Source organism: Aquila chrysaetos, chromosome 25 (assembly GCF_900496995.4).
Source record: "Aquila chrysaetos chrysaetos chromosome 25, bAquChr1.4, whole genome shotgun sequence".
In the NCBI taxonomy this organism is placed as follows: domain Eukaryota; kingdom Metazoa; phylum Chordata; class Aves; order Accipitriformes; family Accipitridae; genus Aquila; species Aquila chrysaetos.
Window position 1 is genome coordinate 3,113,653 of NC_044028.1, and position 20,672 is coordinate 3,134,324.

At 49.6% G+C, this 20,672-nt stretch overlaps 2 protein-coding genes across 3 annotated transcripts in view; both read left to right on the top strand.

Moving 5' to 3' along the window:
- CACNA1H (calcium voltage-gated channel subunit alpha1 H) overlaps nucleotides 1–4,886 on the top strand; it is a 255,993-nt gene extending 251,107 nt beyond the window's left edge. Inside the window, 3 exon segments of the mRNA XM_030002143.2 lie at nucleotides 2,732–2,853; nucleotides 2,855–2,911; nucleotides 3,524–4,886. Coding sequence (XP_029858003.1) covers nucleotides 2,732–2,853; nucleotides 2,855–2,911; nucleotides 3,524–4,705 — 1,361 coding nt within the window. The 3' untranslated portion in view covers nucleotides 4,706–4,886.
- Nucleotides 4,887–15,386: 10,500 nt separating this feature from the next.
- On the top strand, nucleotides 15,387–20,182 carry B9D1 (B9 domain containing 1). Of its 2 annotated transcripts, XM_030002357.2 has the most exons (8): nucleotides 15,387–15,496; nucleotides 15,797–15,865; nucleotides 15,967–16,078; nucleotides 16,148–16,244; nucleotides 16,717–16,779; nucleotides 18,003–18,070; nucleotides 18,254–18,405; nucleotides 19,600–20,182. In XM_030002357.2, exons 1-7 carry the CDS (start codon nucleotides 15,431–15,433, stop codon nucleotides 18,397–18,399), a joined length of 621 nt encoding a protein of 206 aa, XP_029858217.1. In that variant the 5' UTR covers nucleotides 15,387–15,430; the 3' UTR covers nucleotides 18,400–18,405; nucleotides 19,600–20,182. The 2 variants fall into 2 exon arrangements, with proteins under 2 accessions (XP_029858217.1, XP_029858218.1); XM_030002358.2 differs by lacking the exon at nucleotides 15,797–15,865 and having other exon boundaries at nucleotides 15,397–15,496; nucleotides 18,254–20,182.
- The last annotated feature ends 490 nt before the right edge of the window (nucleotides 20,183–20,672 follow it).

A 20,672-nucleotide genomic window follows, 5' to 3' on the forward strand; every position in this document is an offset into this window, starting at 1 on the left:
CAACATGAATAAAAGCAGGAGTCGGTATTACTTCCTGACAGAACTCCTTTACAGCTATTGTTTCAGGCAGCCTTCAGTCTCAGAGCAGTATCTTTTTAGCACGGTACATTGAGTTCAGAGATGCAGGAGTTTCTCTGGGAGCATAAAGATTAGAAACCACTCTCCAGTGCCTCCCTAGCCTGGCCTTATAATGAATCTTGTGGAGACACCCCGCAGTCACGGAATCATGAGCTACACAGAGCCTTTGAGTATACATTTACCCAACTGCATCCAAATACATTTCCCCTAAAATGCCTTTCTATCTCTTTCGTTGTGCGAGTTGGCTGAAAGAGAAATCAATAAGAAAGAAAATACCTGCCTCCCTAAAAGCACATGTGCTTCTTGAGTGGCTCCCAAGAACTTATCAGCCTGGTTTCCTTTGATGCAACATTGTTTGAAATGCAAGAACTGCTTGGACAGATGAATAGTGGGTTTGCAAACCCTGGTGGGGCTGGCAAGATCTGCTCTGATTTCCTTGGGTGAAGTAACTCTATATTTGTTCAAACTCTCCGGATACCAGTTAAAGTTCTCTGCTCAGTATTTATTATTATTTCACCTGCAAATTCTTTGCTAAGCAAAGAAAACAGAGGTTGAATTTCATGGCTGGACTACTGGGGATGGTTTTCATCTCTGTAGTGGGTGTAAATCAGGATTTATACCAGTATAAAACTGCTGTGATGTTGGCAGGGGTGGGTAGAACTGACCAAGAATTTTCTCATGTTTCCCAAATTTCACTCCAAGAACACTTGAGTGATGGATATGACAGGGTCTTACTTTTTACCTGGTCTGGTAGATGCATCCAACCAGCATCACCCAGCGCAGTGCTGCTTCTGAGCTGACCAAACTCTGATTTAAGTCACAGTCCTGTAAGTTACATGCAAGTAAAACTGAGCACCTAGAGACTCACATTAGCATTCGTGATTTCATGGACTGCTCAATGTCAGTTAAGGATGTCTGGTCTTCTCCCAGTACATCAGTGACTACATAGTGAAAATATTGTGAGATGACCAGATCTTGTGTTATTTTGGTCTTAGATGCAGTTTCCTGATTTACTAGAAAAACAAGAGAAAAAAATATACAAATCCAGAGATATTCAGTGTTCCTGAGTATGCAGTTTAGAGGGGCTTTTGGTTTCCTATATGAGAGCTAGATGGAAAGTTTCCAACAGAAGGAAATTCCAACTAAGGACAGGGAGGAGAGCATAGGGTTTTGATTTTATGACCATGTTTGTGACAGATTTTATGACAGAGTTTTTCTGCATCATAAAAAACATTTTCTAAAGCCTGGATTAGCACATGAACGGCACAGACTCGGTCTGAAACTCTGGCTGTAGGAGAGCCCAAAAAAGAACTAGGGAGAAGTGGGGTGGGGTGGGGTGGGGGATGGGAAGCTTGCTGCTCTGCTCTTTCTGTGCTGTTCTGGAGAAAAGCTCCAAAAGAAAAATGATTAAACACTAACTTTTCTTTCTTCCCAACAACAAATCTCTTTCTGAAATGCAACTGCAATCTCTCTGATGGCTTTTGTCATAGGTTCAAGTTCCCGGACCTCTGGGCGAGATCTCTTGAAGTGATGGATAGCTGTGTTTTTAACATGGAGCAGCAATGTAGAAACAGACGTTGGGTTTCAAACTAATGAGGACAATAAATCCTGCAGCCAAAAAAATAAAAAAGCAAAAGATCTTTCAAACAACGCAGAACTGCAGTAAAGCAGCACCGCGAAGGGGCTGGGGAGGAGGGATTACCGTTAGACTCAGCCAGGGGACTGGGAGCCTTCAGGAAGAGAGTGGTTCCTGCCTGATACATGAGCTCAGGGACTGTCAAAGCACTGGCAGCAGTCTCCATGCTGCTGATCGGACCACGTTCAGCCAAGGTCTGCCTCGTGGACAGACGGTGGTGGTAGTGTTTGGGCTGTAGTGAATGGGAAAACTGCCCTGTGCACACCAGCGGTGTCTCCTCCCGGCGGAGTCGGTGGCAGGGTGCCCGCTGGCTGTACGAGGCTGTAGGTTGGACCTTAAAGTCGAGATCTGGAGGCTCCCAGGGAGCTGAGCAGCGCTGCTCTTGCCTCCATGTGGCAGAGCAGCGTAAGGTTGCAAGCCCGTCCCTGGCAGCACTGCAAAGACAGCCCAGGCATCCTCACTCAGAGGATCGGGCACAGCTACCAGACTTCCTCAATCCATGTTCTCCTTTTACAAACCCACCCAAATCAATGCTACCAGGAAAGCGGCAATGGCAGGGTTTCAAATGCAACCCCACCTCCTGCCCTTCATTTGCTGCCATGTGGTCCTGGTGGCTGCCATCCACTCTGAGTGTCACAGCAGCTTCAAGAGAAGATTCCTGTTACCTGAAACAGAAAATAGAGGCTATGAGCGTAAAGTATGTAACAGGAGATATCCCAGAGCGGGCAGAGCCACATGCAACGCTGCTGAATTGCAGACACTTCATCTGCAACCTCCCTGCCATCCCTGATGAGATATGGCCTAGTATTCAAAGCAGAAGACAGGACAAGGGACACCTGGCTTTTAATCCTGACACTGCCCGAAGCTTATGCTGAGGCTTGGGATTTCAGCCAGACTAGACGGTCTTTTCTTTTCGCCTCCCGCATTTACTCCCCTCCTGTGGGCACCGGTTCTGCCTCAAACCTTCACAGTGCCCATGCCAGCAGTGTTGGTGACTGCTCTCTCCCTGTTTCCTAGGGTCCATCACCTCCATCCGCTCCCAGCCCGTGGGAACGTGTTCCTCTCTGAGAGTCCCAACAGAGTCCCTCCAGCTGGCAGTCCGCTCTCCCAACCACGAAGGCCGCCACCGCTGGAAGATCTTTCCCCCCCCACGTCACACCTCGATCTCCTACTCTCAACAAGCTGCTGTGCAGACAGGTGAGAGGCCAAGAGCCCGCAGAGGTAACCTCCTTCATAGTCACCTGGATTCTTCCCTTCTTTTCCAGTCCCCTCTTGGGTTTCTTTTCTTGGAGCTGAGAGTACAATTCCCCTTTGTAGAACAAAACATTTCTAGTGCCTTAAATTTTTATATAGTCCAGTCTCAGCATGTGACACACAGGGGAAGGCCCTTTTTACCTACTTTGTGGATGTACTATTCTATGAAAAAATAGCTAAAGCATAGAGAGAAGATGCCCAATTCAGTCTTACCAGTGCTGTGAGTAGCCTGCAGTCAACCCTACACCACGTCACTTTAGACAGGTTGCACTGACTCAGGATTTGGTGCTAGAGCAAGAGTAAGACCACGCAGAAAGACCCAGAAGATACAAGCCCTGTACATGTAGTCTCCGGGTCTGTCTGCTAGCAAAACTGCATCCTCTTGTACAGGGAGGGTCTGACGGGAACTGGCACGATGGGGCAGGGATGGGGTGGTGCAGGGCGCATTAGACCCACCAACTTTTCTGCCACGTGCCATGTTTCATCACTGGAAGTGCCGCCGGCCCAGCACATTCCCAGGCTCTCACCCCATCTCTCTCTCTCCTCACCTTCCAGGAGGCCATTCAGACGGACTCCGTGGACGGGCAGACTCCAGACCGCAGGGACAGCCTGCAAGCAGAGCCTGGAGAGACGCTACCATCAGCCACGCAGCCCCAGAGCACCTTCACCCCCAGCCCGCTCCATCCCTCGGCTGCCTCCCTCCCGGGCACCCCCCCAAGCTCCCCCCCGTCCTCCCCGCATCGGCACCCCAGCGCACTCACGCGGAAGCACACCTGCGGCCAGCACGGCGTCCCCAGCCGGCCGCCCAGCCCCGGCGGCAGCCCTCCCAACCCTGAGGGCTGCCTCTTCGAGTCCTCCGACCTGGCTGACGAGGAGGTTTGCCACATCAACAGCTCGGCCAAAGACTGGGGAGGGGAGCACTCGGATGCTGGGAGCCGCTCGACTTCGCCGTTCATCTCCCCGGCCCCGTCTCCGGTGCCCCTCAAGAACTGCAGCACAACGAGCCTCTCCAGGGGCAGCAGCAAGGAGAAGGACTTGAAGAAGTTTTACAGCATCGATACGAAGGGCTTTCTCAACAAGCCCAGCTGGGCAGATGACCAAAGGCGGCACTCCATCGAGATCTGCCCCTCCATCAGCGACAGGGACTGTAGCTTTGAGGACCCTGCCGAGGAAAAGCAGCGGTCCCCTGTCCACATCCAGACGGAGTCCGAGTACATCCACGGAGCCCGGAGGAAGAAGAAGATGAGCCCACCCTGCATTTCTATAGATCCTCCCATGGAGGACGACGGCGGGGCGGCCTCACGCACCAAACCCTCCGAGAACAGCATGCTGCGGCGAAGGACCCCATCCTGTGAGTTCCCGGCTTACAGAGAGTCCCTGGAGCTCGCGGAGAGCCAGCCCGGGGAGCCGGCCTCCAAAGCGGAGCGCCGGGGCCAGCCCCCATGCCGCGGGGAGCACCTGACCATCCCCAACTTCTCCTTCGAGCAGTTGGACGGCGGCTCCATGAGCAGCCTCTCGGATCTCCTCCTGGACAGCGGTCAGTCCACACCGGCCTCCGTGGACTCCCGGCCGGATGATGCTGCCTCCGAACTGAAAAAGCCGGATCACTTAAAAACTCAGTGGAACAACGCCGAGAAATGCAATGAGCTCCTGGGCATTGCTAAGAGCCCCCTCCAGAAGCAGGACTTGGTCCCCGTGACTGTTGCAACAGAAGAAGACGTAGATGACCCAGTATAGCTTTCTGGGAGGGGGGAGCGGGGGGGTCTCAAGGGCTTGACACCAATGTGGGTTTCCAAACCGAAGGGACTGAGCGGCCACAGGTACGTGGGTGGCTGCTCTGTCGGGGTTTTTTTCCTTTTGCGCAGTCACTTGTTCTTAAGCGCTGTGGAGGTTTGCAAAAAAAAAACACACACACACACACACACAAAAAAACCAAACAAAAAAAAAAAATTAGAAAGAAAAAGAAACCAAACAAACGGCTGGACGAAACGGTGACAGGTTTGGGGTGGGGGGAGCGGATTTGCAAAGTGGTTTGGGGGTTTCTTTTCTACAGGGAAGGTGGAGTTGATTCGGGGGGTTGCTTCGTTCCTCCCACCCCGCTCCGTGGCCTCAATCACATTGATTCGGGTTCGAGGTGGTGGCGGTTGGGATTTGGGGGTTTCTCTTTGGGTTTTGTTGTTTTGTTGGTTTTGTTTTTTTAAAGATGCTCAACTTTTAACAAGGCACCTTTTAGAGATGTCACATTACGCGGGAGTGCCCAGGAGATGGGAGCTGTACATTGTCTGTATATCAGCAGTTATATAAATAGAAATAATGTATTTGTGAGATACAAAACAAGGAAAAAAAGACAAAAAAAAAATATACCCACAAAAACTCTCTCTTCATAATGCACATATTTTTATAGAGAAATGATACTGGTTTTTGCATTACATGTGACTCCGCAACTGGGTGGTGTTTCCTTGGGTTTTATGTGGAACTAATTATTATGGCCATTCATTTTCCAAATGTTTCTCTTCTTTCTTCAGTTTCATTTTTTTCCTCTCCTTCCCTCCACCATCATCCCACCAGCTTCTTTTCACAGCTGATGCTTTAGACGTCTCTCTCATTTTTCTTTTGTACTTTAGAGGTTGTCCTAACTACAGAAAAAAAAACCAAATCACTACTGAATTGTAGCCAGTGCAATAATAAGTTATTCATTCTTCTTGTCTGTACCACTGTCCTGTTGCTTTATTTTTTTTCCTTTTTTTAACTGAAATTCAGGTTAAATGTCGCAATAATCTGAACTAACGTGCACAAACATGGTTTCTTGTGTTACAAAGAAAAAAAAAGATGAAAAAAAGGAAAAAGTTAAATTTACAGAGATAAAAAACAAAACAAATAAATAGTAAATTATTTAAGAAATGTATTTTGTTTACTGCAGTTCAAAGTAAATTATTGATACAGTATGTAAAGGTATAAAGAGCTGTCTTAGGTGATGTTCTTTGTGAGCATTTAAGCTGATGATTTGTCCTCCTCATAGCAGAATGCCTTCGAAACCTCGGTGGTGGCCATAACCCTCCCATTTGCACTCTTTCTGTCGGTCTTCCCTCCACACCCCCTGCACCCACACGTGGACGTGTTCGCCTCCCAAGGCCCTTCCCTCGCCAGCTCCGACTGAGAAGCCTCTAGAGGAATTCAGGTCACCTCTTAACACCACTTTTTTATTTTGCAGTTTTTGGGGTTGATTTTTTTTTCTTTTTTAGCCTCCGGTCCCTGCCCCCTCCCCACCCCTCATCCAGGCCCTCTCACCGTGGGACAGCTTCACCGTGGAAAGCTGATGTTAAATAAGAGCAGCAACGAGTCCGTCGCGTGGACGCGCCATCGGCCCGAGCGCCGGGCAGCGGCAGCAAAAAGACATACAGGGGAAAAAAAAAAATTAAAACAATCGTTTTTGTTTGGTTCGTTCCATGCCGCCTCATATTTATGCATTCACGTATATCTTCTGTTATTTATGCATTCATTACTCAAAAGGAAATGTATCTTGTTTCACATGTATTAAACTGTATAAACTGGAAGCGTGGCCTGACTTTGTGCCCCAGGGCGAGGTGTAGCCGGGATGCCGAGCCCTGCTCCAGCGCATCGCGTCCAGCCGGCAGCTCCCGCTGCCCGCAGCCCAGCCCGAAGGTCTCCATCCCGCTCCCAGAGCTCGGCATCCCCTAAAACCTCTTTTCTAAAATGTGGCCGTCCGGGCTGCGGGCCCCGGGTCTGAACCGTCCCCTTCCCCGCTGGCGTTTGTTGCTGGTCCCACCTCCCGCTCGGCTCCAACGGTGTCGCTCGGCAGATCCCTCACCTCACACGAGAGCCTCCGTATGTCGAGCGGCTTCGTGCCGGCTGCTTCCGAGCACCTGCGCCACTGTAATTAAGAGTCATTTAGGATTATTGTAAATAATTATTCCGTCTCGGTGGGATAGCAAGGAATTCCAGAGAAGCGCCATAAAAGTAATTATTAATAGCACTTTGGGGACGGTGGCAAACTCCTTTCGTTGCAGTTTAAGCAGCAGACTGGAAAGGAGGGGAGGTGAATTCCCCTGCGCTGGGCTGAATCCTGCCTGGAGGCGCGTGGGATGCCCCGGTGTGTCCCTCGGCGGCTGCGCCGCGCAGCTGCTCCTGGTCTTACTGCTGTAATTACGTAGCTTTGCTGGGAAAGGCAGTGTCCCCCGTGCCCAAATCCACTTCTCGGTGCCCCAGAGCTGGAGGAAAACCCTCTCGCCACGGGGCGCTGCGGCTGATGACTCCCTGCATGGTGACGGAGAGGTGGCTTGCGGAACAAGTTGGAAGGGCTTGAGGCCACGGCAGCGTGTCGGGGAGGAGTTCAGAGATTTGCTCCTGTGGCCCCTGGTCCTGGCTCTGCCTGGGCTCCAAGCCATGGGCCAGCACCACGTCTGTGTGAGATGGCCGAATACTGGGGGCATCGAGATCCAGGTACCAACGCCTTGATTTTGCAGCAGGAGCCACAGCTTGGAGTGCATTAAATGAGGCTCCATCAGGCTAAAAAGCAGCCAAGGGGCAATTTTATTTTATGCCAGCAGAAATGTAAAGGGAGGAAAAGAAGAGGCGCTCCCTCTGTCTGTCGCCCTGCAGGATCAGGATGGGACGGAACAGGCGTATCCTGCTCCGCTGCGGCACGAGCCCAGCGCGGCTGCAGCTGGAGACACAGGAAAAATCCCTGGAGATCACCCAAAATACACAGCAAGTGCTGGGGGTGGGTTTTATGTTATGAAAGATCTCCTTTGTAAAGAGGTAATTTGTTAAAACCAACACGTTTCACGGAGTAGGAGCTTTGAGCAAACTGCAGTCAGGGAAGGGGTTTACTACAACCTTGGGAATAAACCCTGGTGAAGTCCCAGCAAGAGGAACCCTGGCCCGGCACAGCCCCAGGATGCTGCAGGCAATTGTAGGAAAGGTAGGCAGCTCTTCCAGGGGAGCTGCCCTGCTGCCAGGGGGACCAGAGGAGGGAAAGGCTCCTATTTATTAAATTTCAATTATAATTTTTTTTTTTTTTTTTTTTAAAAAGGAACATATTTAGAAGATGTTTGCTCCTGCCTGCTCTGGAGTGGGGACAAAGGGAAAGAGCCTTTTCCCATCGCCTTCCCAGAGCATCTTTCCAAATTCGGGGGGGGGTCTGAGACACTGCAGAGGGGTACAAGCTACATCCATGATCCATCTTCAGCAGATGGATGAGCTGTGGGAATGACAGTGCTGCCCCACAATGCCAGAGCAGACGTGTCTCTCAAACTGAGTCTCCCTGCCACTTGTCACCTTCCTGACCAGAGGTTTCCAGCCAAGGACAGAAAAATCCAATTTGAGGCAGGAACCTCTGCTGTTAGAAGCTTTTTTGGCAAACTTGTGCTTTATTAAGCTAAAAGTAAGCCTAAATCAGACCATTTAATTCCAAGCAGGAGTGTGAAGCACAGGGAGTTGCAAAAAGGCTTTCCTTGCCCACGGTTACACCTTGCGGTAGCTTCAGGAGTGCTGGGGTTGGGCTGCTCTGGGAATCATCCCTTTTCCGGGACTCTTCCCTGCCAAGCACAGGGGATCCCACAGGCACAAACCCAGGAATGAAACACGTCAGACCCATGAAGAGGTTGGCCCAGGCTGGCAGTTTGTTGGTGGTGTGGGGAGGACACACCATGGGTCTTCACTGTCCCGATCCACACCACGACGACAGCCCTGCTCCCAGGTATGAAACACCTCGGCTCGGGGGCATCAGCAGAGCAAAATAACATTTCCTTTCTTATTTCTGAGTTCAGTCTCAGCACAGGCAGCTTGCCAAGACTGGGATATGGTCTCCATCCCACAACATCCCTCCTGCAAGGTGTAGGGGACTCAGACATCACCCATACCCCAAGGACAAGCTTCAGCTGGGACCTGCAGGTTCAGAGCTGCCTCAGCCAAAAGGAGAAGGGATTTAATGGGCTTTTGCTGCCTCTGAACAGCTGGCGAGGCTCACCTTACTGGTGCAGTCTCCCCACCACTCCCTGCGGGATGCAGCCGTCCCCCAGGATGGCCCTGCAGCCGCGACATCTGCCCTGGGCTCCCGCTGAGACCATCCCGGGGGTCTGAGGACATGGATCAGGCTTTTGCAAACATAGGAGGGAAGGACAAGGCAGGACCCTGGCACTGAGAGCAACTAGTGAAGACAAGGTGTCTTTTATCATTTGCTGGATGCAAAACCCTACTCTGTAGAGTAAAGAAGATGGTGGGGATGTAACCGCCTCTCCGAAGCCAGAGTGCAAGTGTTTACGGTGCGTCAGACCACAGGGAACTCGCTCGCCTGCAGCAGGTCTGATGTTCCCAGCCAAGAGCATCTGAACGTGCCGTGTGGCTTCAGGACCTCCCTCTCCTTCCCTGCAGGCACCGGTGCCAAGGCCGAGGTGTTCATCACAGCTCAGTGATGCCTCCCGGTACGTGTGGACGTCCTCCCCCTGGCCCAACCAGGCCCCCCCCGGGTCCCTCCTTCCCCACTGGTCTCCATCCCCCACGGTACAGGGAAGCCCACATTGCCTCGGAGGCTGCTACGAGACTTTGCATTGTGGCTGCAGGGCAGGGGACTTGCCTGTCCCCTCTGACAAAGCCACAGACGGAACATCCTGGCAGCGTGGCGAGAGTCAAGCTCCGACTGAATTTTCTCAGACCAGGTAGTGACCATGAATTGCTCCCTGATGTCTCTTTTGGGGACGGTCACCTGGACAGACGGGTACAAAACCCCCGAGGTCCCACAGTGCAGCCCAAACCTGGCCATGACCAACTGCACAGAGAAACAGTTTCACATCACCCAGTGTTAATTTTCCTGCTGATTGAATCTCTGCAATGTTAAGTAATTTCCACCAGGCCGTCTGCGAGGGTTGTGTTGCTTAAGATCAGAAGTGAAAAGCACCAGGTAAATGCAAGTCATTATTATTTAATTGGATCGATTCCTGTTTTGCATTTTTAATGGCAATTCAGCTGCGTCCATTTGTCAGCCAGACTCTGCCCCACCGCCCTCTGTTTCAGCAAAACCACAGCCCGCAGGGACGGCAGCGCTGCGTCGGTCTGGGCTCTCCCGGAGCTGCTTTGGCAGCCTTTGAGGAGTAGGGATCAAACGAGGATTAAAAACCACCATGTTGAGGTAGGGGCAGAGGAAATAATCACAAAGTGGCTTGAAGAGCCTTCAGATGGTCTCTGTTTCAAGGTTAAATCTCAGATGGCATCAATCTGAAATTCTCTTTGTCAGGCTGGGGAGAAAAGAGCATTAGAAAAAAAAAACCCAAACCACCAGCCAAATCTGAATCCATCCCCAGTGCAATTAGATACAACCTTTAATCTGTCAGTGTTGCGAGATCATACAGGTTGCATGAATACTAATAAGCATTTGATATTTGTACAAGATTTCTTAGGATGAATAATTAAATTGACTTTATCCATTACACCTTCCCTATTAAGCCTTAAATACATGGCTGTGTTTTAATGGCTGGGGCCGTCTCATCTTCCATACAAGGGGGCTTAATTAGAAATTTTAGTGCAGCCTGCCAGAGCTGCAGCACCAGCAGCATGGTCTGAGGGGCTGAAATCTCCATGCCTTTTTTTTTTTTTTTAAAGCAGCTCAACATGTCTATCTGCTGCAATCCTGCTGGGGCCCTGGAATAACTCTAGCTCACACCAGGTGGGTGCTCAATCCTCTTCCAGCAAAATGGTGTTAACGTAGGCAGCCCCATTTCTCCCACAACGAGTTTGAGCCCTTTCAGTGGGGCCAGCCCCAGTGCGAGCTCTCTGCGGAGGCTGGGAGCGTGCAGAGGGGTTGCTCCGGGCTGAGGGACAAGCGGCGGCACAGACGTGCTCCCTGGTTCGACACTGATGCATGTGGCGATGTCACTGGGAGGGTTTCATACCCAGGTTGGGGCTGCGGCCAGGCTGGGCTGCTCCTCATGCCAGGACCCTTCACTTGTGTTTGCTCACTTGTAGGTCAGGGTTTGAGTTTTTTCCAGCTGTGGCTGTTGGACTATTCAGTGAAAAAAAAAAATCTGTTCATGGGGAAAGAGAGAAAATGCCAGCAACCCTCATTATGTGATGCCACAGCAAAGAAACCAGATTAATTATTTGAATATTTGACTGAAATCCCCTGGAGCAGCTTATTTTTGATTCTGCTTTGCCCCACTCGGAGGCACAAGCTGCCGAAGGCCCGTGGCAACGTCTCCAGGGTTTGCCGCAGATGCACAAGCAGTGCACAGCTCTCCCACCCGAGTCATCCCCCGAAAACGTGGCCACCGCCAGGGCAGGAGGCCGACGAGCAGGAGGGGTTCGTGTCCAGCGAAGGAAGGAGCTCACTTCCCCTCCCCTTTTCTCCCCAGACCCTGATTATTGCTCTTATTCCTTATGGCCTTATCGAATCTGATGGCCCCGCTGGGAACCAGCTCCTCCGGTCCTCCTCACCCTCTCCCCCTTCCTGCCTGCATGTTAATTTATTCTGACTGGCTCAGACCGAGGCACTAATTAATTTTCCTCATTAACAAAAAAAAAAAAATCTCACAAATGGTAACAAGTTCCAATACAAATTAATTCTTCATAGAAGATGGGGCATTTCACAGCTTGTTGGCAGTGACACCTCCCATACCCAGCGGTGCTCTGCCTGGCACAGGGCTGGCAGCCACACGGACGGGGGGGTGTTGGAGCTGGACCCCAACCTGCTAAATCACCCCGCGTAACGAGGGGGAGCAGAATATTGAATATTGAAATGTCCGCTTTGGCTTTTTGCCCTGCTTTTCTGCTCTGGGGGGATATTGGTAAAACGTGCTTGGGTTGAGGATGGAGCGAGTCCCCTTGGGTTCACACCTGGCCTGGGTTACAAAGCGCAGTGTGTCCCCCCCAGTCCCGGCAAAGCCCCTTCCCTGCTGTGACCAGGGTGACGGGGACCCTGCTGGTGCAGCTGCAACCCCTCGGGCCTCATTTCCTGGCTGGCTCGCGGCGTTCAGACACGTCATGCAAAAGTTCGCCCCACCTGTCTTCGCCCCCATTACCTTCCCACCAAAATAAATCTCTGGGTAAATATATTCAGCAAGAATTACAGCAAGCATATCCTCCTCTGGTATGTCGTTTGATGTTGTGAGAATATCCTCCTTCCATGCTGTTTGAGCTGAGCAGCAGGTGGGAAGAGCTCCGAGAACAGAAGTAAAAGGCTGTTAAGACAAAGGGCAGGGAAGCTCTCTGCAGCCTCCTCGCAGAGATAAAATGCAGGCAGGGATGAGTCAGGCTGGCAACGTTGTGCAAACAGTCTAAAAATAAAACTGGTTTATTGCAGATTAATGACACCATAAAATGTATTTCACTGGCCATTTAGCAGGTGTTGATCGTAAATATTTGGGATTAAAAATAAACTTTTCTGCTGTGCCACTGTATTGTCATTTCTGTCTCACCCACCTTCCCCAAGCGCCTGTTGGAAGCAATGAATCAGCCCCAGGGTTGGTTTAATCATACTTGAAAATGTAATAGTGACAAAGTACCTGCTTTCTGGGTATCTCCCCGCAGCACAGGACTTTTAAGCGCTCGCTCTCCCAGGCAGCAGCAAGCAGCAGAGCCCAGACCTGCCACTCACATCAAGGGCTCTACTACTGCTATTGCAGTTATGCCAGTGGAGCCCAGAGATGGGGTGATGGGCAACAGGCATGGTAGGAGATACGCACCACAGGCTGTATCATGCTCTGTCACTGCCTGACAGCTTTTCCCAGGACAAGGAAATCCTCCACCTGCTCCCCCACTCCCAAGGGCTAGCTCAGCCCTCACCCACACAACTGCGGAGTCAATCCCTATGGAAACAGATGGCACCACCACCCTCCGGCCTCCCCAGGAACCCATTGCCCCAGGAATGAGGCAGCCTGTTCGGCTCTGGGAGTCAGGTCAAGGTACGTTGGCTCCATTCAGAAGCTCTTAGTGACAGAGCTCCAAGCAATTTGGATTTTTCCAACCCCTGGTTCTTTCTGGGAATGAAGAAAACATAATTCCCTTAGCTGTTTAACATGCCTTGCGCATGGAGGTCAGTGCTAAAGGGACACTGGCGTGCTCGCTAGACCAGGAGTCATTCTTGTGGAGCTGGGACCCGACGTGGGCACAGGATCTGCAAGAGATGACAAGTCAGCGAGCAGCAGGCGAGTGCCCTTCCTCCCTGCGAGGATGGCTGCGGCCCCAAACACCCCAGGGAGGCTTCCCGTTAGTCCCTTAACATATCACAGGGTCAGGGCAAGACCAAGAGAAGAGGTGAATGTTTTACGTGGCCAAGAGAAATAGCAACATCGTTAAGTAACACCTATGGAGTTGCTGCGATCCACGAGTTTTCATTATGCTTGGAAATCAAACTCTCTGATGGATCATTAATTAAGTTTTCCAGCAGGGTAAAAATGCTTCTTTGCTTGGGATTTCATTCCACTCACAAAGATTAAAAATGCAGCTAATTAGAACAAGACTGGCATGCAAGGGAGGAAAGAAAAAAATGTCTCGTTATGACTGGGATGGGACAGAGTCCTTCCACAAGCAGGTACAGATGACTCACAGTTGCTGAATAATCCTGCTGCCTTCTCTCTGTCATGGGGAAGGTCTCCCAGTGCTGGTATTAACTCCTCCAGCAGCTGTATATCACTTGCCAGGCAAGAAAAGAATCCTTAAATTGGCTCTTAGCTAGCTCTGAGGTAGCTAAGTAAAGCGTTAATTAAACATCCTTGCTAGCTGCATCAGACAGCTGGTTGAGAACTGTTTTATTTCCCCCCTGATAATTTTCAGTTCACATGAACTATTTTCTCTGAAGCATTTCTGAGGGGCAGGGGAGAAAGGATAAAATTTCAGCCATTCCCTCCCATCCCTCCTGTTTTTCTCCCATTCTTCTCTTGGCCAAATTTGTTTGCTGAATGTGAAAAAAAAAAAAAACCCAAACTCAAATAAAACCTGGAAAATCGAGTTGAAATAGACTTTGACAGAGAATACATCTATTGGAACGTGGAAGGTATTTTTCAGCGTGAAGTGTAATGGTAGTTTACTTTCAGTCCAATATAAACCACACCACGCCTTTCAACAGAAGAGGCGGTACCTTGGGGGGTCCCTTTGCCTTAAGGAAAGACACCTGCAACGAAAAGTCCCTTGTGTGGCACTGCAAGGAGCCAAAGCAGCAAAGCCATCTCCACCAGGTCTGCCAGAGGGGAGATAAAACGGAGCTGGTGGATGCGGACAAGGCATTGTCGCAGCTGTGCTAGTCTGCATCTCTGCTCAGCCCATGTGCGAAAGGTCTCCGACTCGTTGCGACCACAGCACGGGAAACCCAAACAGGCGCCGAGCCAGGGCTTCCTTCATTCCTCCCATCCTTCCCCGGAGGGTCCGGTGGCAATCAAACGCCCCCCGGATCGCTCTCAATGAGGGGAGCACCGTCTCGGATGCCGAAAGGAGGCGAAGGGATGAACCGCAGCAGATGGTGGCCGAGCCTCCGCGGCGCCGATGTGCGTGTGGGCGGCGAAGCTCCCCGGCGCGAGCGGCGGCACGGCCGCGGCCCAGCACCGACACGTCGCGGCCTCTGCGGGGAAAAGAGTAAGACCTGGTCAGCACATTTTCAGCGGTTTCAGCTCTGCAGAGCCTCAGCACATTTGTCTGCCTTGTTGACGCACAGAATTCACCCCCTCCTTTTAATTACAGCAGGCTAATTAAACCAGCACCATCCCATACCCTCCCCTTCCCACAGCTACGTGCGGCCACATCCAGACAACGGCGTTATGGAGGCACGGCATGCTCCCCTAAGGCCGGGGGAATAATCCCCTGGCTGCGGGGCACTAACGACCCCGCCAGCCTCTCCCCTCTCCTCACACCCATGAGGGTGACCCTCCGGAGACCACAAAATCACACCATTCCTCACCGATCCCAAATCCCTGGAAAGCTCCTTGCCCGGGAACGGACAGAACCGCTTTGGCCCGGCCGGCAGCAACATCTAGTGGCCGCCTCCTCGACGCCTGCTACCGGGAAAAGGCCCCAGTCCCCTGGCTGTGCTTTAAAAACAGCTTGCTGGGGTTGATATAGGCTAATATTAGCATAATAAACCCAGAAAGTTCAAAATATGAGGTGGTGTGAAGAGTAAACGTGGCGGGGGAGAGCGGCCGGCGGGCCTCAGCTCCGGCCCCTCAGGCCTGGTGAGGGCGGCCATGGCGGTGAGGGGGGCTGTGGGGCCAGGCTGTGGTGAAGGGAACAGCGCTGCCGGCGGCACAGGCCCGCACCGCGGGGGGGGGGGGAAACGGTTTTTGGGGCGTTTTTGGGGCGATCCGCCCGCTTTTGGGAAGCGGGGGAAGCCCGCTCGGCACGGGCGCTCCGCGAAGCGCCGTCCGCCGAGGAAGTGTGTCCCCGCCGCCGCGCCGTCCGTATCCATGGCAACGGCTGGAGCGCGGCCCGCCCATAGCAACGGGGCAGGCCCAGCCCGGCGCCATGGCGGCCGCCGGCAGCCCCGGCGTCTTTCTGCTGGCGGTCAACGGGCAGATCGAGAGCGGGCAGGCGAGCACGGGAGGAGGGAGGGGAGGGTGGCCGGCGGCTCCCAGAGGGGCAGGGGGCCCGGTTCTCGGCGACATAGCCCGGCCTGGGCCCCAGCAGCGCGGTGCCGGTAACGCGGCCTTGCTTCGGTCCTCCGTCCCATAAGGCAGCCCTGTTCGTCGTCCCCCCCCGGGCTCAGCCCCGACCCCAAGCAAGGCGGGCTCGCTCTGAGTCGTGGTGGTGCAGGCTGCCCTCAGGCCGGTGACTGGGGCTGGCCCTCAGTCCCAGCAATTCTCCCACCAAGACAGCTTCTCTCTCCCACAGTTCCCCGGATTTGACGACCTCTACTGCAAGTTCTGCTTCGTCTACGGCCAAGACTGGGTTCCCACAGCGGTAAGGACCCTGAAAGCCAGCCTGCCTGCCAGGCCCACCGGCAGCATGTGTGTAATGGGCTTAAGTGCAGGCCCCTGGCTCACACCACGTTCTCCCCACAGGGCCTGGAGGAGGGCATCTCCCAGATTACCTCCAAGAGCGACGTCGCGCCCACCACGCTCGTCTGGAACTTCCCCATCGACATTACCTTCAAGAGCACCAATCCGTCCGGCTGTGAGTGCTGGGGGTGGTGGGATCCAGCTCGCAGACCAGGCACCCCTCTCACGCACGCTTCATTTGCAGGGCCGCAGATTGTAGTGAGTGTCTACGGACCTGACTTTTTTGGAAACGATGTGGTCAGAGGTTATGGAGCTGTTCATATTCCCTTCACACCTGGGAGGTGAGGTGAAAACCTGTCTTTCAGAACTGAAATGGGGAGTTTTTTTCCAGTTACTGTGTTGTTTCAGAAACAAAAATGTTCCCATATCCCCTTATCATGTCCTGTCCGTTTGGTACAGAAAGCATGGATTTTCTAGCAGCAGCCCCTGGTTATCAAATAATTTTTGGTAAACCTGTAAACAACTGTAAAGTCAAAACTGGCATGTAGAAAGCCCAAGTGTGAAGCACAGCACGTTACCTCTCCCCCATCACTCTCAGCACATGCTAAGCTTTCATTCCCACCACTGGAAGTGGAGGAAGATGCGTTCTTCCTATGCAAACACACCTTTTCTTTGTGGAAGGGAAAGTATTACACTTTGAGATGTTCAGTGGTCTGATGTGTCCGAAATTCTGGTACCTTTATAAATATAAGAAGTCTTGCCAGTGCTGTTTGGTTCACTTCTTAAGTTCTGTGCATCTCATGTTTGTTTTAGGCATACAAGAACCATCGCTATGTTTGTTCCAGAGTCCACATCTAGGCTGCAGAAGTTTACAAGGTAATAATTAAAGACTTTTTTTTTTAAGTAAGTTCTTCTTTTTTGTGGTCACAAAGGTACATCCAGCTACTCACTGGTGCATACCTGTGAACACTTTGTATCATAACCAGATAATTTTGAGTTTTGTAGGTAAAAACACGTTCTTAGGTGTCAAGATCTTTTGAAGAGCTTTCTTAAAACATGTTAACTACCTGCTTGCAGTAATGCTAACTCATCTTTTTTTCATCCTCACATTTGAACTCTGTTGGTTTGAAAAAGAACTAATTTCAGCAGAGCAGACTGATACATGAGTTCTTGTACCAAGTGGCAGCTCCATGTTCCACAGGTTGATTCATGTCAGTGATGTGACTTGCAGAGGCGCTACTTTGATTTTATTGAGCGTTTTAGTTGTCACTGGACTCTAAGGATTTGTGCTGCAGTCCATCCCTAAATCTTACTGTAGCTAGGGACTTTTCTTGAAGGGTAGCCACATTAAGAGCAACCTAGAAAGCAAAGGCAGAACATGGAAAAACAATTCCCAGTTCTACCTTTTTTTTCATCTGGAGTGCATTTGCTGTAACCTTTGTCTTGCTTACACACACCTCCCTTCCAAAGTAACAGTCTATACACAGCGACTGAGGGTATTAAGGTTTTTTCCTTCCATTGTATTGTTTAAATTCAGTCTGAATGATCTGTGAGCTGATTGTTTGGTTGTGGATTGCCTAACCTTGCGCAGAGCCAGCCTTGTGGTACTTGAGCACTTTGGGTCAGAGTCAGCGTGGGAAGCTGTGGGCCCCACAGTCAGGATTCAACTGATTTACTTTTCTTCTCTTTACGATGACCCTTTTGTAGAATCTACACTCTGATTTGTATACTTTTGTATTATGTGCACCTCTGATGTATTCAGAGTATCCAAGCCTCTCTGTTACTCTGGGTAATCAAGAGATGAATCAGTTTCAAAAGCATCTTTGCTGTAGGATTCTGTCTCGCCCAGAAATAATGTGGATTTAACATAACGTGTATGAAATTGGTTTAATTTTTTTCCTTAGAGAGGCAAAATTTATCTTTGATCAAAGTAGATCAGCAATAAAGTGAATGAGTCTTCAAAACTCTGTACTGCAAACAAAAGCTGGGAGTGTCATTAACACCCCCCCTTTGTTTTTTAACATGTATGTAATGAACTGTGTCAAATCTTAACACTAGTGAATGCATCCAATTAATTATTTTATATTTTCTTCTCCAAGTTGGTTCACAGGGAGACGTCCAGAATTTACTGACCCCAAAGTTGTAGCACAGGGAGAAGGAAGAGAAGGTAAGTCCCTGGGAGCTCCTGACTGCAACCCTTGCATGACAGCAGGCCACTGCTTCGCCATCCATCTTCTGTTGATAAAAAAGACTAGTTGTTCCTGCTGAGAACAGTCCTACCTGGATATGTGAGGAGTTCAACAACTATTCAGAAACCTCTCAACCAGTTTTATTCATATCTTTCTTCTAGTAACGAGGGTGCGATCTCAAGGCTTTGTGACCATCTCCTTCAACGTAGTGACCAAAGATATGAAGAAGTTGGGCTATGACGTGAGCCCGAGCGACATGCAGAACCCTTCTCTGGTGCCTGTTACGGAAGGGATTCATAAGTATTGAACTCGGGTGTGAGATGTTCAAAGGCTCACAGAGAAGTTAAGCACTTTGGGGTTTTTTGTGGCAAAGGGAAATGAGTATCTGACTAAACTGAGAAGATTTCACTTGAGACCATTATTCCAAAAGAAACACAAGCTCGTGAGGCTTTGGAATAATTACCTAAGTATAATCCTTTCAGTAAACATACAGGTTGAAGTATTATGTAAATTAATGTAATCAGATAATATTTAGCATTTTTATAAGTAACACCACACTATCCCAATATAAGACCTGTAACCAAATATTTTTTATAACAGTCTTTTGTACACTCTTTATATACTTAAAGAATAGGAAAGTTTATAGTTGCAGCAGTTTTCCTGTGTTTAAAAAATCATTGCAAACCCGCTTCTTTTTACTGAAGTTTTTTGTGGTGGAAATGGGAAATGGAAATTCTTGCACCTTCCAAAAAGGAGGAAAAATGGAAACGTTCCAGTGAAATGCACATGCGCTTCCCTCTGCCATGCGCTTCCCTCTGCAAAAGCAACAGCAGTTTTCTTTATAATCCCACATAGCCCTTTAGAGTTTGTGCAACTAATTAAAATATATCTATCATCTCATGCACGGTAGCAACAAAGCTTTCCACATTTTTTTCAGTGAAGCAAACCTGGGCTTTTGCATTTAGAACAAGATGATGGCTCTTCCATTTCCAGATTTTATTTCTGCATCAAGCTTCAGGAAGGAAGGAAAAAAAAAAAAAAAAAAAAAAAAAAAAAAAAAAAAACAAAAAAACCAGCAGTTTATTTTAGAGGTGTTAGAGACCATGGTGTTAAACAAATCCTTGCTGCATAGTTTTAACTTCTGGTAGAACAAATTGCATTTTAAGTGCAGATATTGACTATAAATAAGCTTTAGGGAAGGCTCTGCAAAGAAAGTAGAATCTCAGTAAGCCAGCTGTGCGTGCAGTCATAAGCAGCATTTAGCTCCACGTGATGTACCAGAGGCACTGTGCTGCACAGGAGAGCAGGAAAGACCCTCTCCCTTCAGCAGGTCCCTCCAGCCAGTACATTACACAGATAATGCACCATGGCGTTCCTTAGCTGATTTTCTTATCAAAAGAAAGGCAATAAAAAAGCAACGTAACAATCTTCAAGTCTGCTATACTCGGGTTTTCCTTCCCATTGCATAACCTCCAAGAAGGACCGAAACAATGTTGGTTGTTATTAGGGCGTGACAGGGGCTCCAGAGCTGACGTGCTGCGCTCCGACGCCTGCAGTGTAAGGGTAGAGCTGGCCTCGGTCCGAAGAGCTTCTCCTCTGATGTCTGACCATGGCCTTTCAGTGAGTCCCCCTCTAAGCTAACGTTAGTGCTCTTCTTTTAGCCTGAATAAACACAGTTGTCTAAATATGTTTGTTTGTCTTTCTACTGGTAGGGTTTTCTTTTGTTTGTGCCAGAATGGATGTTTCCAAGTCCTAAATCCTCCAAGATCTGCTATTCTTACAGGTACAAAAGAAAAAGAAGTGTATGCTACAATGAAATGACTAATCGCTTAGTCATTTTCATATTTAAATTTGGGCATGTAATCTCTTGTGTTTGACTGCAAATACCAAGAGATGACTGTGAGAATGACTTAACATGATACCACCCTAAAGGTGAACTACCAGGACCTTGAAACGGTAGAAATAAAGTAATAGCACACAGCATTGAACTGCAGAGCCTCCAGGACATGTATCAAATAAAGCATCCAGTTAGAGGCAGTTATTATTTCATGCTGAGCAGTGTGATTGAATAAATATCATTTCTGAAAAGATAATGTGATCACTGTAATTTTGCTGTGAGCATTAGCTTCTTTTATAATATTTAGAAAAACTTTTCCAAACATGGTTGCAGATGATTTTTCATCTCTTACTTTTTTTGTATCTTGCTTTTGTTGATTTTACACTTCCAGTAAGCTCTTCCACCAGTTGTTTTGGCAACTGTTATAATCTCTGAACTGAGTCATGTTGGAATCCAAATTAATAAGTATTTCCTGTTGGCTCAGAGGAGATGCAAGGAATTTTGTTTCCTTTTCAAAAGTATTTGGGAAGCAGCTACAGTAGCAGGATAAGTATCTGTGTTTGAAATACTTGAAAGGCAAACACTAAACCTACTACCGCTTAAATATCTTTTTTCCCTTGAGCACAGTTACCTGCTCCCATTCCAATTAGAGCAAAACTGCACAACAGAGTTTCTAGTCATGAGAAACCTGTTAAATCCAGATAAAGCCCAAACTCCATGCCCACAGGGGCGCAGTGAATTTA